Raw genomic sequence first — 21,388 nt, forward strand, 5'->3', positions numbered from 1 at the left:
GTCCTTTTGATCCATCATCTAGACTTGCCATTATCATCCACTGATGTGGTGGCCTATTCAAAATGAGACCCCATTATCTCATAGGCTGGGTAAAAAGAGGCTGGCCTAGATATGTTGCCGAGCAGTTCCTGCCATATTATCGCAGGCGGCAAGAACTGTCGGAACTTAAAGGCTGTCTATTATGAGGACAGAGAGTTGTAGTGCCCACATCTCTTCGTACTCCCATTCTGCGCCACCTCCATGAGGGGCACCCTGGCATCACCAGGATGAAGGCTTTAAGCCGCAGCTACGTCTGGTGGCCAAATTAGATGAATAAATAGCTATCTGGGTGGCAGGATGTCAACCTTGTCAGTTATTCAGACCTAGTCCTCCATCAGCCCCCACTAGGACATGGGGATTGCCAAATGGACCCTAGGCCCCGCTGCATTTAGATTTTGCTGGCCCAGTAAATGGCCACAATTTTCTGATAGTGTAGATGCTTTTTTCGAAGTGGGTAGAAATATCTACCAAGCATACTACCACATCAGAGGCCACAATAAAAGAATTGCGGTGCCTTTTCGCCACACAAGGCTTACCGGACACCATAGTGTCCGATAATGGGCCGCAATTAACATCTGCCATTTTCCAAGCCTTTCTGTCCAGTCTGGGTATTAGACATGCATTTGTCGCCCCCTATCACCCTTCTAACAACGGGCAGGCAGAACAGGATGTCTGATCCACTAAGGAGGCTCTACAGTGCATGGGACCAGGACAGTGGGAGCAGAAAATTAATCAGTATTTACTGGCCCAACATACCACACCTTGCCCAACCTCAGGTCTCCGCACATTACTGGACCAGTTGCATCCTACCTATCATGTGGACTCCCCTCTGAAGCCGCTGGGCCATACCCGTACTTTCGGTCTAGGGGATAAGGTATTTGCACGAAATTTTATAGCAGACCCGAACTGAGTTGAGGGACATATTGTTCAAGTAACTGGCCCGTGTTCTTATAGGGTTGTTGGTAACGTAGAAAAGAAGACGCAGACGGGAGTAAGGTTGTGCTGGGAAGGCCACCCAATGGAAGGCACCCTGAAGGGCACCCACCCAGAGCATTGTTCGGGGCTCTGGCTTGAATTATAACTACATTATCCAATCCCCCTGGACAATTTTAATTAATTCTGACTTTTGGGGTATTTTAATTGTTTTAATCTTACTGTGTTGTTTTAACTCATGATTATTTATTTATGTATTGTAAAATGTTTTTGTATATACCTCCTCATCATCATTTGTTTGTATATGGAATTATACGCCGCCCCAAGTCCCTTTGTGGAGAGGGAGCGGCCTATAAATTGAATAAATAAATAAATAAATAAAGATGAAAGAACACAACAATGAAAGGTAAAAGTGCAGGAGCAGATCACCCATTTACTTTATATTTCTCCGAAGAGAGAAAGAAAAAAATGGTTAAAGTGAGCAGAAAAACTTCAGCCGCCTTTAATGACCCAAAAGGAAGGAGGGAAAGAAGGAGGGGGGATGCACAGAGGCATTCACAGGTATCACTGGGGGCATTTCATACACACACTCATGGTAAAAATGAGCAGACCCTCATTCTCCCCGCCTTTCCTGCTTCCATCCAAAGAATGACCCAGAAGGAAGAGGGGGGAGGGAATTCATGCACCTGGATCCCTTCACTTATCACTCCCTGGGGCATCAGGGACACATACTCACATTCATACTGCAATCAGATCTTCATGCTTGCTCATGCCAACCAATCATAAGTATTTCAGGAAGATTTTTTTTTTTTCACAAGCCACCAAGCTTCATTTTCTTTTATTAGAGGATCTCACCCTCCCTTCAGGTTTGGAAATGATAACACACATGCATACACACACATACCATTAAACAACCTTGCAACTTACTGTTATCTTTATATGAAAGGGAATCAAACTACATTCATACCAACTTTTACCATCAACATACTCACATTTGCACTGCAATCATTAATTTCACATACAAAAATCCAATTTCATTCTTTCTTCATGAAAAGCAGTTATTACAATTATTTCAGGAAGCTGTACATAAGCCAATGATCTCCATTTTCTCAACACACATAAACATACATGCACAAATACCATGGAACAACACTTTCAGGCCTGGGGGAAGTCCTAACATCTATCCACCCAGACTAATTTTAATGCATTGTTTATTTGGTCAAATACTTCCTTCTGCGCTGCTGTCAATTGTATTAAATCAGAAGGATTATCTCTTAGTTTTAATGCACCAAATAAATACTGGTAGGAAGACCCACATATGGGCGTAACCAGTTAATTGCACCTAAAACTGTTGTAATTTAACATATGACAATGTATCCTCTATTTTTAATTGAGGAATTTGTGGGTGTGAATAAGTCTGTAATAGCTTATGACCTAAATAAAGAAAAGGTTCTTTAACTTGTACCTTTTCTGGTGCTATTTGCAATCCATAAACGGCGAGATCTTGAGTCAATTCAGGTAACCAATTTTTGCTGCGCCCAAGAATCCTCCTTATTTAAAGTCATGGGCATATTTGTTTCAAATTGTATCATTATGACTCCTTCATAATCAGAATCTACAACCCCCGGGATTACAAAAATTCCCTTTTTTCCAGTGGATTAGCAGGCAAGGGACCTTTCAATGGAGATGGCATTAAGATAACAACTCCTGGAAGAGATATATTTGTCTTCCTGATTAATTAAATCAATTCCTGCACTGCTGCTTGTGGCTCCTTTGCAATTAACTGTAGAGGCGACAATTTTGCCGCGGCTTGCCGTAAGCCCAAAATCTAGTTTCCCTGATTATTGTTTTTTCTTCTACATTGGTTTGCCCAGTGATATCCTTTTTTACACTTAGGACAAACTGTTTTTTGGTTTAGCACCTTGCGCCCCCCCCTGGCCCATTGCCTCTATAGGTGCTCCCACCTGGAGTTTGACATTGCTATTTAAAATGTCCAGGTTTTTTGCAATTAAATGCAGCTGCTAAGGCATCCATCTGAAATGTATTTGTGCCTATGTCTGAACATGCCTTCAACATTTCTGCTAAAGTATATTCCCCTTTATTTACAACAGACATCAATGCTTTACGACAATCTGCATTAGCATGTTCATAAGCTAGTCGTTTCATTAATTCCCCACTAGCTTCCTCATTATCAATTTGCCGTTGGGAGGCTTCTTGTAATTTATCAATAAAATCAGAATAAGCCTCTCTTTGGTATTCTGAATTCCAAGCTACATATTGTGCAGGTGTGAGAAGCATTCTAAACAAATCTTTCCAGTCTTGTGGGATTAACTGATAACCATTGGAAGTACCTTCCAGCATTCCTGCTGTATAGGTAGAATGTAACCCCGTTTCAGTGATACTTTTCCTCAATTCTCTTAACACTTGATACGGTAAGGGATTCCACTGATATTGTGCCTGGTCTTGTGGATCCACTGTTTGTACCACTGGGAAGGCTTGAAGCCCTTCTGCAATTTCTTGTCCTGTGAGATTTCCCTTTTTCTGTTCATCTTGAAATCCTGCTCGGACTGCTCCAATTGGCTCCTTTGTAGAGACAATTGATATTGGAGCAGTAAGGGAACTAGGTTCTACTGGCCTCAATGTATTTGCAGCCAGTAAAGCTAATTGAAAATAAGGAGGGGAAGCAAATCCCTCCTCTGGGATTGAAGATAGCGATGAGGAGAATGCCTTGAGTTTATGAGTCCCCATCTTCCCTATTATATCCTTGCATTTTTTCCATAACAATAAATGTTGAATAGGAGCTCGTGGCTCGGTATGCAATTGTACTCCAATTTTTATCCAGTCCCCTAATTCCCAAGTTCCTGCCTCGGGATACCAGGGACATTGACAATCTATTTCACCTACTAAGTTTTCTAATTTACGTAGACTAACTCCTGTCATTTCATTACATTTAAGTAATTTCTGCAGCTCTTGTGCATGAACCTTCTGCGGAGCTGACAGTTCCCCCCCCCCATACTCACGAAAAATTGGGAGCAAAGTTCGCTGAGGTGCACCTGGGCTTGTCCAGCCGAATGAGTAGGAGGGTATCACGTCGGGGCCACCAGATGTTGGTAACACAGAAAAGAAGACGCAGGCAGGAGTAAGGTTGTGCTGAGAAGGCCACACGATGGAAGGCACCCTGAAGGGCACCCACCCAGAGCATTGTTTGGGGCTCCCTTTTATTGTAAAACTTCTCAGAATAGTAAAAGCTCATTGGACAGAAAATACACTTGGCAACTATTGATTGGTTTACAGATGCATGCTTTCCTCATGGACACCTTATGGACACTTCATGATCACTTCATGATATAGATACGAGACTCTCTACCTAGTTAATATTTTGCTGCATGAAATGTGATGTCTACGTGTAGATTCCATCGTGCTTTTCTTGTAAGCAAAAGAGATTAAGAGCCAAAGGATTAAGAGAGGAAGGAATGTGGACTTTAATCACAGTGGTTTGCCAACTACTGATTAATCAATTAACCCTACAAGGGTCCAGTTACAGGACAGACGACAGTGGCACCACCACATGGACCAGCTGCGGCGCCGCAACATGCAACCCAATCTATTAGCTCAGCCCGTTGTGCATAGCGGGGAGCCACTTCCAAACCTGCCTATCTCTGCCACCTGCTGGCCAGACTTCAGTCCATCTGAGACCAACCTCCCTGATACACCCGCCTCGTTCTCGTCAGATGACATACCTGTCATTTCCCGCAGTCCAGCGAGGGCGGAGTCTCCGGAGGGCCTCGATCAGCAAACACCAACAGCAGCAGGGGCAGAGTCAGTGCAGCCTCCTTTCCCAGCGGCCAACCCAGGACGCGCCGGAAGCCCACCTACCTTAAGGACTACGTCTGGGCAATCCGGGGGGAAGGAGTGTTACGTCGCCACGACTATGGCCGGGAACATCAATCACGTAATTTGCAAGTGCTGATTGGTCCAGAAGCAACTGCAGTCTGGCGGGAAGATTCCAGGCTTCCCATTGGTTGACTGTTTTGACAGCTAGGCTATATAAGAGCTGTCAGGTTAAATTGTTTCTTGGTTCGCTGTTAGTTCTTAAAATAAAAGCAGTTGTTCAGTAATCGGTCTCCATGCCTTCCCTCAGAGCCCAGTATATAGCACACAGTCTCATGGTATTCTGTGTCTAGCTCAAGTCAGCATTGATTATATCTGTTTCTTACTTGCTACACCCTATACATAGAGCTTAAAAGGCTCGTTTAATTCAATCACATATTTTGCTCAGAGCAGAAATCCAACTTTAAAAATCTCCACAGATGGCTTTCCAGCTTCTGATTGATTGTTGGAGTTTAATACAGTACATCTACACTACAGGTAGTCATCATTTAGATCCTCTATTAACTTGCAACAGTAATAGAAATACAGAGTAGTTAATTAAATCCTACACTAGATTCAGATGCCAAATCTGCTCTTTTCGGTCAATTCCTTTAACCATATTTTTACGAAGCAGTCCATACTGGCTTCTCATTTTCTAGTGCTTACTAGACCTTATATTACACAAACCGACCATCTTCTGTGCAAAAACACACATAAGGGCAAATCTGACATTAAAAGAAACCACTCAGATATCAACAGTCATCTCAGAAAATTTTGTCAGTGACCTCATCATGTCCAGAGAAAGCTTATCCTATAATAATTTTGCAAAAACTGTCATTAGCTTTCTTTTGATGAAAGATAAACTTGACCACCTTCCTGGAAATTGCAGATGTAGTGAACAGATTTTAGGTTTTTATTTGTTTCTTCATTTGATATATACCTTGCTTTTCCAGCTATTTCACTTTTCTTCAGCAGCTTTTTAAACACAAATCAAAATTTTGAGCTAGAAGAAAAGAGGATGGATGGATGGATGGATGGATGGGAAGTTGAAAGTGGAAAGGGGAGCATGGGAGGAGGAGAGGAGAGGAGATGCTTTCTAGAACAAAGCCAAACTTTAAAGCATGAACTTCAATCAGATTTGCAAATGCTCAATCCACTCAATCAATAAATCAGTGCATAGATTAGACCCTGCCATGTTGGAAGCAGTCCTATATATATTTGCTATGATTTAAAACCATGACTTACCCACATTGACAGAAATCCAAGTAATGCAAGCAAAACCAGGAAGTTTCTTAAGTTTCTTATGTGCCACAATATCTGGTTGTTCAGATGTCTTTGTGAGACCAACTTTTGCCCATGTAGAGGTCCACTATCTCCATTAATGAGTATATAAGACAAGATAATGCTTTCCTCTTGTGGTTAAAGATCTTTTCATTTTTGGTATCTGATTAGGGGTGTGTGTGTGTGTGGCTGCTAAGCTGAATTGATTAGGACCACTTATTTAATGGTGGGACCTTTAAATAAACAAACTACATCACTGATAATATCAGCAATACAATATAACATTAAGTCTCATTTGTAATCATTCCAAGATAATATGAATGATACAGTAGTTTACTGTACTCCTGAATAAAGATGCTTAAATATCTTTATTTCCTTCATTTCCAAAGCATACCCAAGCCAAGCCAATAGTGTCATGTTTTGTCAAAAGAATACTGTTAGGAATACAGGATGTTCTGTGTTTTGGAACAGTGCATGAACGTATTTCCTAGAAAGCCTGTATTATTTTGGCTGCTATTTTCCCCGGACAAAGAATTTGTCATCTTCAGGAAATACAGCACATTTGGAAAAAAAAAAAGATTCTGCTGACGTTTTGGAATTATGACTAGTGATTTGTAAATTAGTATACAATAATGCTTAAAAGGATCCTATTAAAGTGCTATATGTCTACTGTAATTCTTTATCTCCATGACAAGTTCTGGGGTTTCTTTTTAAAGACAAGTTTCAGTGAGAGGGGAAAAAAATACTGGAATCTGAAAAAAAATCCTGCTTCCCCTCAAATAAATAAATAAACTGCAAGAACGTATGGGGTGGGGAGGGTGGAAGTCAGTGGTGGGATTCAAAAAAATGTTACTACCAGTTCTGTGGGCGTGGCTTTGTGGGCGTGGCAGGGGAAGGATACTGCAAAATCCCCATTCCCTCCCTACTCTCAAAATTTCCGTTATCCATTCTCCAGAACCTGTCAGAACTGGCTAAATACCACCTCTGGTGGAAATGTTTTTACATTTGCCCTTGGGTCACTTATAATTTCTTGTTTTTATTTTTTCCCCCTCTATTTTTAAATATAAGCAATAGTTGGGAACCTATAAGTTGTTTCAGTAAATAAGAAACAACAATTGGGCCTTGGCAAAGCCTGGGTTACTTGTGAGTAATAATTGTTTTCGGCAAACAAAGCAACAGTATAGTAATAATATTCTATTGGGATGATTGTGTAGCTACTCCTAAGAAATTCCTTCCAAGTTAACGGTGTGGCCCATTAATGAACTGTAAGTGCTTGTGTACTGGGCTTTGTGTGAAGAATGGTAATTCACAAACTATGGTGGAACTCATTAAGAATGTACACATTGAGGCAATACTTCATGTTCTTAGTGGGAGCTTCTAGGTCCAAAAATAAGGACTACGGGAAGTGATTTAAATCTGAACAAACAACAAGCAACTGTCTTATCAAACAAAGATGATTAGAAAGAGCAAATCTGAAAATGTTGAGGAAACAATAAGCGGGCACGATGACTCAGTAGTTAAAGACACTGAGACCCAAAAGCTGGGTAATAGGGTGAGCTCCTGTTCCTACCCCAGTTCCTGTCCAGTGCCCACCTAGCCGTTTGAAAGCAGAAGATAAAAAGGTACTACTTTGGTGAGAAGGGAACAGTGTTCCATGTGCTTCAGTATATACTCATGCTGGCCTCATGACCACCGAAGCATCTTCGGACAACACTGGCTCCCTTAGCTAAGAAAGGGGAGGATGATGAATTGGTTTCAATGGCCATCTTCTGCAGTTCCCATATCATACTTTATGCATCCCTGCAACAGGGATGTGCGGTCAGGGGAGGCAGGGGAGGCAGAGCCGCACTGCTCTCATCATGAAAATTTAAAAGGGGGGGGAAGGCGCTGAGGAGCCTTCTGCACACGTGGTCAGGAATGGGAGCGCTCCGTGGTCCCCTTCATGTGACTCGGGAGTCAGGAAGGAGGGGAATGGGACCACGTGTGCAGGAGGCTCCTCTAGCCTCAGCCTCCCTCTTGCGCACATCCCATTCCCCACCTTCCTAAGTCAACATGAAGGGGACCACGGAGCATGAGCCGCAGTCCCGCAGAGCGCGCTCCGTGGTCCCCTTCATGTTGACTTAGGAAGGCGGGGAATGGGATGTGCGCAGGAGGGAGGCTGGAGGGATCGCGGAGGAGGGATCGCGGAGCGTGAGCCGTGGTCCCGCAGAGCGGGCTCCACGGTCCCCTTTATGTTGACTCAGGAGTCAGGAAGGAGGGGAATATCTGGGCTGCAAAACAGCAGGAAATAGGTATAGAAAACGCTGCCTTTTTGCTGCCATGTGGTAACCATTCAGATATGGTAGCCTTAGCCTTTCAATCCCAAAGATGGTGAAACATATGAAGGGAGGGAGGGAGGGAGGAGAAAGATACCACACACCAGTGGTGGGTTTCTGTTGTGGCCCAGCAGGATCCGGTTGAGCTGCTGATGGACTCGGATAGCGAGGGAACCATATGAGTCTGCCCTGGACGATGTGGAGGACCCTGTGCAGGGTTCAGACTCATAGCAGGGACCAGAGAGGCTGGTTGGCCACCAGGAGGCGCCTGAGGCATGGAGCATTGGGGAACATCAAAGGCAGTTTGTCCCTGATGCTAGATTGAGAAGGGCTGAGAAATGGAAGCAGCAACTCCGTAGGCAGACTCACAAAAGATGATTAAGCACAGGTGGTTGTGGATTGGCCCCTCCCAAGAGAGCTTATAGATGAGGTGTTGGGAGGGGACATTTTCAGGAAGCAACCGTTCGAATTAGTAGTTAAGAAAATCTATCTGTGTATTCTAGCCGTGTCTATTTGTTTGGACTATCTGCGTTGCTTCATTTGAATTATCTGGGTTGCTGCAGAGCTACTCTATTGAACGTGAGTTGTCTGGGCCCTCAGCCAAAGGATTCATTATCTCAGTAATTAAACAGTGGCAAACAGCCAGGCCTGTGTTCTGGTTTATTCACAGGCGGGGAGGGGGGGTCAGAACAGGTTTCCATTTTTTTTACTACCCACCGCTGCTATCACTGGTTCACTTGATCCAGGCCAAATTGGGAGCAACCCACCTCTGCCACATGCTCCTAATATGCAACCTAAATAATGATGCATCATTTTTTCTTTTAAATCTCTTAGTGGAAAACCAAACAGCGACCTGGATTTTGAACACCGTCCTTCACCATCAACAGAAAGTAGCTTGGAAGAGATCAGCCCAGAGGCAAAAGCCAAAATAGAAGAGGAAGCTTATAACAAAGGGTGAGAGCTTATGTCTTTGCTTATGTAGGACTGGGCATTGTGGACCCTTTTTGTTAACTCCCTGCTGCAAATGTAAATGGATCCGCTTGATTTCATTACAATGTACAAAATAAGGTTTTGCAGAAACATCTCCCTTGTCTTCTTTCACCTTACTTTAAAGTTGCCATTTTCAGAGGGAGGGCAATTTCCACTCAAATGGTCACAGTTAAAAATTTAATTTGCACTGCCTCTTGTTCAGTGGAAGTTAATTATCAAAGTGCCATTTTTTTTCTTTTGGAGAACTCGGTGCACAAACGTTTTAATTGCTATGGTCATTCATCACCACCTACACATTATACCATAAATACAAGGAGAAAATATTAATTACCTTGGTTTGAAACTCAACAATTTTGTGATGTAAAAGCATTCTCTCCAAGAATGAGAAATAGAAGGCACTTTACTGAAATGATTGCCATTTGTTTATCATCAATACTTGTTGCCATAGCAATTATGCCTCTCCCTTAAAAGGGTATAATACATATAATGTCCATGGTAATAGCAATCAAATTACAAAAACCAAGTACTGTACAACTAAAGCAGGGGTGTCCAAACTTGGCAACTTTAAGACTTGTGGACTTCAACTCCCAGAATTCCCCAGCCAGCTCTGCTGGCTGGGGAATTCTGGGAGTTGAAGTCCACAAGTCTTAAAGTTGCCAAGTTTGGACACCCCTGAACTAAAGTATGACTAAACATACATCAGTCATTGTGTGACGTTAGCTCATATTTATTGTGTTAAGGAGTTATTTCCAAAGTAAGATGCTTACTGAGATTAATAAAATACGAAAGTAAAATATTTAAATATTTAAACCAGTCTCAAACTGATTCGGACTGTGGGAAGAAATATCTATCTGGTTCAGTTCCAAGCTGGGAGAAAGACACTGGAAACATAGAGGCTGATTGGAAAGAAGGTTTATTGATGAAGCAGAACCACATGAGTTTGTGGTTCTGGGCAGCTGAAACAATTGAGTTCAGAGGGGGTGGTTTATACCTTCTTTGGGCTTTGCACTTGAGCTTCCTATTTTATTGGCTGTTGTCAGATTCCTATAGGGTCATGTGGGGGTTATGTAGGGGTCATAGCTGGCTCTATAGGCAAAAGAGGAAATGCAAATCCTAGGTGTTTGTCTGAGCTAATCTGGTCAGCCTCTGGCTTATTGTTTATCTGAGCTCCCAGGTGAAGTTTGGGCTGCTCTGGGATGGTGCAATGAAGGGGCTTGGGTTCTGAAAGAGTGTTGGGCAATTCCTATTGGGCTTAATGGCTTTCGTCTTGTGTTGGATCTTGAGTGAAGGGGCTGCTTCTTATCCTACCATTCTGCCTTTGTTCAGACTTGGCTGCAGGGGGTTTCAAATATCCTGTTTTGAATGGATTTCTGCTTGAAGTCTTTGCTTTGCCTATGAATATAGCTATCTAAATATTTGTCTTCCTCTTCCAATAAGCTCTTTATCTCTTTAGTGCTGACATTTGTTGTGGCTATTAAGGAAAGTGAGGGCTGTTTTCTGCCTCAAACCCCCCCCCCCCCAATGTTTCTCCATTTTTCCCTTTGGGGAAATATAATATTCTGCTTTTTTAAATATTTCCCAAAATATTTCATTCTTCTAGAAAGGGTAGGCGCTGACTTTCTACAGCACTTTGAAGAGTCAATATTATTTTAGACTGTGACTGAACTAAGAAATAATGTAATTGGTTTACAACGTCAGTGATTGGGGGAGGGGGGAAGATATAGCTGTCAGTAGCTATACACTGTCAGGCCACTAAATAGCCAGTATAATTCCTTTTGCATCCCACGGAAGATTTAACAAATGTGATGGCCTAATAAGGGCATAGTTTCAAGATCTTTTGTTTCATATAGCCATTACTGTATGTCAATAAAAGCCTGTGCTTTTGCTTTCTTATATGCCCATTTGTCATGATGCATAAATATTTGAGTACATCTGCATTTCATCTGGTTTACCCTCTGTTTTTATTTGGTATTTACCAAGACAAATCGAATGATAATTTGATAATTTATTGGATTCATCTTACAATCGTATCAAAGAAAATAAAAGTAAAATACAAGGTCTATTTCCAAGGTAAAACAGGGAAAAGAAAATACAAGAATAGATACATTTGTGAAGGCGGGTTATGACGTCGCAACGACACGACATGCAATCTTGGGGCTCCAGGATTGCTGTCTACATCTCTGTTCCTGGACGGTCCTTTTGGACCTAAACTGTTCTGAAGGAACAGTGATAGGGAAGAGCATGTCCTGCTGATCTCAGGGACATTGCAAAGTCCCTGATTGTTCCAGGAAAAAGCTCTTTTTTCCAGCTACAAGAGAAGCAGCCAAAATGGCTGCAGAAGGTTGGAACAAGCCCCTGAAACAGAAGCAGTACAGGAGAGACAGTGTGTCGAAATGGTGAGAAAAATGTTTATTATTAGAGAAGGGAAAACCCAAAAGACTTGGAGTTTAAAATAAAATTGAAGACAGAAGAAAATAAGCGGTGAATTAACCCTGGTTTAAAACTATTGTGTTATCTTTTCTACCTTAACTTTGTTTGTTTTCTATGGATGGACTTTTTACAAATGCCTCTTACTTTTAAAATGAACTGGTCTCTTTTTTTTCCTTCTTCCTCTATACTTTTTCCATTTTTTGTATTCGTGGATTAAAAGTTTCTTCTCTCCTAAGGCTTGGTCGGAGTGTAATTTTTAAACATTTTTTTCCTCTTCCGGATCTTGGAGTTTACAGAGAGAGGCAAAAACAGATGGAAAAGAGGTAACACTGCCATCTAGTGGCTAGAGGCTTGGCAATATCTGATATTACAAAGCTATAGGCTTTGTTTACTGAAAGGACAGTGGAAAACGTTTTGTTTATACAGGTGTTCCTTTGAAGGAAAGAGAAAGCTTTGATTTGAAAAACTCCACTGAATTTGTTTGAAACCTAAAAAGTCTCGGATGTTTTGGCAGTGTTTATAACCTGGAAAATGGCACAATGTGAAGAAGAAAAGGCACTAACTTTGCAAAGAATTTTAGTAGAAATTCAAAAAGTTTTAATAATCACAGAGAGAATTGAAAAGAGACTTGAAATTATAGATCAAAATACAGAAAGTATGGGGACAGTGATGAAGTTTGAGGACAGAGCTCAAAAAATCACAGAGACATATGAAAGTGATAAGAAAATTGTTGACACTGACAGCAAACTGAGAGTGGAGGGAAATGACAAGTGTGAAATATAGAAAAGAGAGATCAATGAACGAGAACTTTATTTCAGATGTCAGAACATAGATGAAGAAAGGAGAGAAAATTTGGCAGAAATAATGAGAGTAATCTCAGCAGAAGCACTAATGATAACAAAAGCTAAGCTGATAAAAAGAGGAGATAGAGGGTTTCGAATCCTTATAAAACATACAATGAACAACAAGTTCTTAAGAGAAGTCCATGTAAGACTTATCAAGAAAACACTTAGAATACAGACTCTACAAATGGCAAGAGATATTGGACTACACTATTTCTGGAAGGATACAGGATGATGAAATGAAATGTCACAATAAAATTTAGTTAAATGTAGTTAAATTTTGAGTGCTATGTACAACGTAATAATAGCTATAGTCAAATAATTGATTACTAATGATAACAAAGCATTTATATATACTAGATTGATAATATGAAATTTTATACCTCCTGGCAGATATTTTAATTGGAATTTCTGGGGAACTATTTTAAATTTAATTCTTTGGGGTATTTTTAGGGGTCGTTTTTTAAATATTGTATTTTAAATGCTTTACTTGAATGTACAGTCTTTATAACCTCCTCCATTTAAGCATTTAAGCATTTAATTATTTAGGTATTTAAATATTTAAGTATTTGTTTATTTATGTATTCTTTTTATGTATTCCATTGACTGTACACCGCCCCGAGTCCCTTTTGTGAGAGGGGGCGGTCTAGAAATATGAATAAAAGTAAAGTAAAGTAAAGTATACAAACTGTAAGTGAAGATTATGGAGATGATGTTGAAAAGCCTTTTTATAAAAGATAAACAATTCTATATAGAATAGAATATAAAGATATAATATCATTGGATGATTTCAGGGTGATGTAATGAAATGTCATAATATAAATTTACTTCAAATTTAATATGCCTTACGCTGAAAGCATGTAATAATAGCTAGGCTTAATGGATGTTTAATAATTATAACAATTTGTATACATGTGCATTAGATTGATGATACTAATAATGGGAAAAAAACATGGAATTGAAAATTATTAGAGAATGTTATCAGTGCTAAAATAATAGAATGACTTAGAATAGCATAAAAAATAACTCTTTATTATTGCATATATTGAAGATGATATAATGAATCATTATAATATTAATGGTTATATATTTAGAATACCTTATCTAAAATGGAGAGGCAATAGTGATAATCAAACAAAGGAAGCATAATAACAATGTATACAAAGATATCTTGATTGACAATATGTGAATTTTGATAAAATTCAAGTGATGACTATGGAAAGGACGCAGAAAGACCTTGTAACCAATCGACACACTGTATGTAGTTGAAGAGGCTTTTATGTTATATGTGTTGTGTATTTGTGTTTGTTTGAAAATAAAAATTTTATTAAAAAAAAGAATAGATACATTTGTGCTAAATACAAAAATCAGAGCTCAGATGAATACCTGTGTATAATATACCAATCTGTTTAATAAAATGGATTCTTCGCTGAATTGCCTTGTCTATAAACTTAACAGTTCTGCTAACAATGTACAGAACAATGTACATGCACTTGCGCTCAAAAGCCTGATTGGGCTTGTTATCCAGAGAGGTCTTATTTTCAGGGCAATAGGATGTGTGTGTGTGTGTATGTATATATATATATGTATATATATATATATATATATGTGTGTGTGTATGTGTATGTGTATGTGTATGTGTATGTGTATGTGTATGTGTATGTGTGTATATATATATATATATATATATATATATATATATATATGTATGTGTGTGTATATATATATATATATATATATATATATATATATATATATGTGTGTGTGTGTGTGTGTGTGTGTGTTGTATTTGTACTGATATTTGTATGTATATATATATATATATATATATATATATATGTATGTATATATGATATATGTATGTATGTATGTATGTATGTATGTATGTTTTCGTAGATTTTCACGGGTGTAGGTATGCTGGTTTTGTTGTATTCGGGTCTTTTCCCGTGTAGGATTGAGATTGTCTTTGCAACGTTTCGGCAAGATCTCACCTGCCATCTTCGGGCTTGGGCTTAAAATGGGAACGGAGCTGCCGTCTTTCTGTAAATCTTGGTGGGAGGGGATGGGGTGCTGGCTTTGTTTCAGTAAGAAACCCCAAAGACAAAATCCAGCTAGAAAACCAAGGAGTCTACGAAATACCATGCAAAACCTGCCCGGCAATATATATAGGACAGACAAACAGGAGAATAAATGCACACATCACAGAACACAAGAATGCAGTAAGAAAAAAAGAAAAAACTTCCTCCCTTTTCCAGCACCTTAAAGCTACAGGATGAAATCAATTTTGAAGGAGCCAGGTTAATCTCCAAAACAGAATACCTCAACAAGAGAATAATTATGGAAGCCATCGAAATAGAGAAACACCCCCACAACATGAATAAACTTGATGATACCTCCCGCCTACCAAACATCTGGAAACCAGCCCTAGCCAATAAACGAACACCACCCACCACCCAAGCCGTTACAATACAAAACAACAATGCACACACAGCCAGCACCAATCAGCACCAATCTACCAATCATGATACAACTACCCAACCAATCATTCCACTTACTGAAACAAAGCCAGCTCAGTTCCCATTTTAAGCCCAAGCCTGAAGATGGCAGGTGAGATCTTGCCAAAACGTTGCAAAAACAATCTCAATCCTACATGGGAAAAGACCCGAATACAACAAAACCAGCATATATATATATATGTATGTATACATATACATACATACATACATACATACATACATACATACATATATATATATATATATATATATATATTGTTGTATTTGTGCTGATAAATAAATAAAGGGAGACTATTTATCAGCACAAATACAACACAAACATAGCAAAGGCAACATTAAAAATAAAAATATGGTTTTCTGCCTGGATGGTCTTCTGTAATGAACCGAAGGACAGAAAGGGGGAGTAGTGAGCTTCCTCCCATATTTGGGCATACCAGGGGTTGTAACACAAATACATATTATATATATGTATGTATGTATGTATGTATGTATGTATGTATGTATGTATGTATATTATTCAAGTAATTGAGAACAATTCAAATTTAGAGAGGCGCAATACATTTTAAATCTTTTCGTCAACCCCAGATCTAAAATCAGATTAGATTTTAGAGGCCTCATATTCCCATCAATATTTTGGCTGCAGGCATGATAAAAATGAACTGAATCCTCACTGCTGCTTTTGTTCCTGAAAGTGTACACTTCCTTATTCTGGTCCATGAATCCATACATCAGGAATGAATACATTTGTTGTTCAGTTGCCATGTCGTGTCTGACTCTTCGCAACCCCATGGACCAAGTAATAAATGTGGAAGGGGAAATGGTTCTATGACCTTCCATATATCAAGAATTTCAAAGTTCTGGAAGTCAACAATTTATGGACAGGGGGTCCTAAAACAGAAATGACACATAATATAATTAAGAAATTGATTCTGTTCTTCTGTAGTCTTTTCTTTTTTCTTTTAAGGAAATAAAATTCTGAGTTTGCCAATGGATTTGGTGGCACAAAAGAATAGAGCTGAACTGAATTGTGGTTTCCCAAGCTGCTTTCAATTTTCATCTCACCAGTAACATACTAGCTATTGCTATATCATTTTTTATAAAATTGGGGAGGTTTAAAATGTTCACTAAACTGCTTCCTTCTCCCTGAAAATATCCAAATTGTCTCCTTTTAGTTTTTTTAGGAAAGATCTGAACTGCCCCTCCCCAATCAGTCAAGCTATTGATTTCAGAGAGGTTCCCTCAGCTCTAATCTTATCATGAATCTATACTTACAGCTATCAGGAAGGCCTAAAGAAAAACAAGGAAAGTGAAGAGTTGAAAGAGAGTGAAGAGAAAATCCATGAAAAAATTAAGGATTTTTTGCCCATGGAAAATGATAAGATTAGCAAGCCACAGAGGTAAGGACATTGCTTATTCATAATGAAAAGGAGACTATTTTTTTCTGATTAAACAGCTATTCCTATGTGGAATGTCCAACAATTGAATAGTACTTTAATCCTGATCCTGATTTATTGACTAGATCATGATTAGGATTAAAGTACTGTAGTATATTTTCTGTTACTGTTTTTTTTAAATACAAAACTAAAACAAAACATGCCAACACTTTTTTGCATTTGTAAAACAGAAGGTTTGGCATAAATGTTGCAGAAACTTATACAGAAATAATTCTGTGTGACAAGACATGCTAATTCCTTTTGCAGATCATTGATCTGTTACTTTAAAAACAAAACATAACAGGTTGCTTAGAAAAAAGATATGGTAGAAGGGGCATTCCTGCAGAAGAAATGCATGATTCTTTGTCAAACACTGTTAAAAAATTTCTGAGAAATCTTTCAGTTCATATAATCATTGGGAGGAAGGGAGTATGTTTATGTAGTTTTTGTGACATTGTATTAGGCTCCTGGTTGTCTGTGGATTTCTATATATGTTTTTGTGAGATGGGTGGTTATATAAATTAACTAAATAAAATGAATGTTGGGTTTGGCTAGAGCAGGGGGTTGGACTAGAAGACCTTCAAAGATATTTTTAACTCTTTTATTCTGTACTCTGTTTTTTTTAAAATTATAAAGTGATTATAGCCATTGAGAACTTCAGTGGATTTGAATATGTAGTAACAACTTTTGACTGTATTTGCGGTTTATACTGCTACTTTGTTCTTCTTTCTAATGCCATTAATATAAACATCAGAAAGAGGCTTGTATATTATATAAACCTTAGATTTGAGCAAACAAGAGAATCTAAATGGATAATGAAGAAGAATTGCTGTCATAATGCAGACCACCCTAGCTGTTATATTCAGCACAAGGCACAATAAATCAAATATTAAGTCAGAGTCTTAAAGGAGATGGTAGCATTGTAGGCAGTAGAAACATTTGGAATGCTTCCCAAAAAACTCATTTTATCATTTTTATTCCCCCCCCCACTATTTTACAGCAAACTTGAAGTTGTTATCCATTATGTACAGATACTATATCCCAAACTGCATAAACACTGGAATGTGCTCTGGATTGTAGCAGCCATTATTACAGTTTTTGCTGTAGTGCTGGGGACCTCCTGTTTATACAATTACTTCTTCTCCTATACGGAGAAATCAGATGGAGCCCAAGCGAAACCTGCCTGTTCTGCTGCCCATCGGTATTCTTGGGGAAATTCAGGACTGCAACATGACCAGTAACAAAATCATACCTGGGGGGGGAGGGGGGGGGAGAACCTATTGAAGAGACACCAGGAATAACCCTTTTTAAAACTTGAGATGAACAATGCAGAGTGCTGTCACTCCTGTGATGGGTATATGTAATCAACAACCCACTGCTTTCTTTTATGTCATCAGTTTTGTGAATGCATTGTGTTTTTTAATTATCAAGCCACGCCAGCCAATAAATCTTGTTTTCTCTGTTATGGTAATTGTTATTTGATTGATGTGCCTGAATATTGGAAAAATTGTATGGGAAATACAAGAATAGCAGTCAATCAAAACCGGGGATAGAGAAGTTCATCAGTGGAATGTAAAGTCCATTCCTTCTACGGAATGTCACAACAGACTTCCTGCTATATAAATGTTAGGATTAATTCTTCCTATAAATTTCAATTTGGCTACTGTTCACCAACACCTTAGAGGTCTGCATTTGATTTCACAATGACACGGATGAGCTAATGCTAAAACTGCAAAACACTGAAATGTTTTCTTATAGGTAGATTCCATACTTATGAGACAAGACCCTTGCTACCTCACCACAAAAATAGGTGAAATGTAGGCTAGGGGCATGTATTTTTGTTATTTTTTTTTAAAGTGAAACTTTACAAAAACTACATCTGTAAAGTTCTACCATGTTCCAATAATATGAAATAATATTGTAGTAATAGTTAGGAATAGTTCATAGATCATACTAATCCATATTTATTTTATTGCATTTTATTGAATAAACATTTTTTTTAAAAAAATCGTGTGAAAATGCTATTAACACCTCAACAGCAAAACTCCATTGTATTCTGTAGTGAACATTAACATGCACAATTAAATCTAAATGTCTGGAACAAAAGACAGCTTCTTAGTAGGTTGGCAGGAGATGCTATGTGGTATGTGCTTTCTGCTCCTTGGAATCAGAAGAGAGGATTTTTATTCCTGAAAGTATAAATAGATTTCCTGACACAATTCAAAGTTAGGAAACATCAAATTGCAGGCATAACCACACATTAAGTAAAAGTCAACTGAGTAGCACAAATAGTAGTGCTTAAAGATCAGAGTGAAAGAATGGCTCGCAGTTCAGGCATTCCTTTCTGGTTCATTTCAGCTACTGGAATGCAAAGAAGCCCCAGAGCATATTTTTTACTAATTTGTAAAATTGTTTATTGGCAAAAGCATGATGCCTGCTGAGATCATGCTGCTTTAGCTCTTCTCACAAATTTACTTGCATTATTTGGTATTCGAAAGGGACCATTTGACAAAAAAAATTCAGGATGTGAACTTTTCTTTGAAGTGTGTATGAAGGTGAGGTTCTGTCCTACCTCACGTGATTGGATGTGAGTGACTTCTGGTCCAAGGCTAATAGGCAGCTTGTAGTCTCCAGAATCCCCTAGATCAAGAATGTCAAACTTGTGTCATCACGTCATCATCACATGATGTATTGTGACTCCCCCCCTTTGCTAAACCAGGGGTGGGCATGGCCAGCCCATGACACATCTGGCCCATGGGCTGTGAGTTTGACACCCTTGCCCTAGATGGTGCCACCAATCCAGCACGAAAAACCAGGCAAGTTCTAGCAGCATTTGGGGGGAGGCTTTGTTTTGCCCCCATAGCTGTTAAATAGATATGACAAACCTCTTTAAGGCTTAAGAGTACTTATTAAAAGTACTTATGTGGATCTTCACATTTTCTAAATTTCAACAAACAAACAAACAATTGTGCATAAAATAATTGGTCCTGTTACCCACAATGTTGTCAGAATATCTCTGCAACATTCAGGTTGAAGCACATCACAAAGCAGAGATCCCATATGGAAAAAACAAAATCTGCCAGTCTATTCTACACCTTGAGAAGTACAAAAAGGCAAAGCCCAGGATGAAATTTCGCCCTAGATTACTGGACATCTGTCCTTCAATATAATAAGCAGGAAATAGGTATGAAATTGTTTGAAGTAGAAGCTTCTCTAAAACATAATTTGTAAGTTTTATGTTAAATAGTTTTGAATACCTAGAGGTTAATAAGTGAAGTGGCTACCACTAATGCTCAACACAACCTGGTGTATAATTTTAGCATTAGATCAATCTCTAAATGGCCATAGGTAAATAAAATAATGGTATTAAGCATGTTCAGTAAGGCTAGTGAGAATGTGTATTATTGACTATCAAACTGGAAGAGTGAATGAAAGAGGCTAAGGAATCAAAACCAACTGTTGTCCTTTGAATTAAGTAACTTCACTAATAAGATATATCTACAATGCAGTTTTCATTTCGTGTAACAAAAAAGATCGTGAAATGCTTTATACACAAAATGTTAAACATGTTTACTCAAATTAAGAATTAATGGGCAAATTAAAAAATGTTGGAATAATTGATTCATCCTAGAGAGGAGAATATTTTATGCAAAGCGAATGATTGTCTTTACAAGGCAAAGTACTGAGATAAACAGTTTTTTTCTTCAGCTGTCTCCAGACTATTACTTTTTCATTAATAGGATTTGAAGTCACCTATAATTATAACGCTTAAAATTAGTTCATTGGTGGTTATTGGCAGAATGAGAAACAAATAAGTAACCCTCTTTTGTGAATTTTTTTAAAAAACCAGATCCTTAGTTTCATTACCATATCAGAACATAGACATTTTTATATTTTCAAATTTATAGGATTTATACACATAATTGACTAGATCATCTTACTCCATTTGCACCAAATAAGTGCTATTTCAAGGTTTGGTTGGTTGGGGGTATTTTTCCTGAAGTGCAATATTTATTTATTTGGCTTTAACAAGACACATTTGTTTCTTGTGCACAGCACTGGTATTTTAAGTTGGAGGAATTCAAGAGTCACTATTTTTTTGTTTAAAACTTGTAAGACTTTGCACAGGTGTGCTAGTATTGTACTGTATAGCATCACATACTTGAGTTTTGGAAATAAAAACATTGTTTCAGAATCTTTTGAGTTACTCGTATGTGATTTATACATTTGGTGTTTGTGCATATAATAGCAATTCCTGTAGAGAACACATTTAGAATAGAAGAATAGAGTAGAATAGAAACTTTATTGTCACTTTAAATGTACACTAATCAGCATACATCAAAATGAAATTTCATTGCATTGCATTCAGCTATCAAACCATTAGACAACCATTATGCTTATATCCACATACACACACATGTATGACACAGAGAAATTTTAGTATGAACATACTAAGATCTTAATTCTGCCAAATTTTGCTTTATTAGCATAGAATAAACACTGAAGTTCACAATTGTTCTGTCTTCATAGATAGGAGCCTTGCCCATAAACTGACAAGGAAGCAAAAAATGATGATTATTCATTTTCAGACTTCCTTTGTGTTTTAAATAACATTTTGTTGTCTGAGGCAAAGCAAGTGGTACCTCCACCCACAGGATACACCATACCTAAGGCTATTTTGGAACAGAGGTCAGAAAACCGAGCAAACACTACTATATTCAAAATTACTTTCACTTAAT

General features: G+C 38.5%; 1 protein-coding gene across 6 annotated transcripts in view; it reads left to right on the forward strand.

Moving 5' to 3' along the window:
* Positions 1-20,831, forward strand: part of IRAG1 (inositol 1,4,5-triphosphate receptor associated 1) — a 103,532-nt gene extending 82,701 nt beyond the window's left edge. For all 6 annotated transcript variants that reach the window (XM_081938148.1, XM_081938146.1, XM_081938147.1 and 3 more), the window contains 3 exons: positions 9,273-9,392; positions 16,491-16,613; positions 17,650-20,831. In XM_081938148.1, coding sequence (XP_081794274.1) covers positions 9,273-9,392; positions 16,491-16,613; positions 17,650-17,890 — 484 coding nt within the window. In that variant the 3' untranslated portion in view covers positions 17,891-20,831. The remainder of the gene's footprint in view (positions 1-9,272; positions 9,393-16,490; positions 16,614-17,649) is intronic.
* Positions 20,832-21,388: the final 557 nt, after the last annotated feature.

Source organism: Natrix helvetica (genome assembly GCF_964273705.1).
Source record: "Natrix helvetica genome assembly, chromosome: 1".
NCBI classification, from domain to species: domain Eukaryota; kingdom Metazoa; phylum Chordata; class Lepidosauria; order Squamata; family Natricidae; genus Natrix; species Natrix helvetica.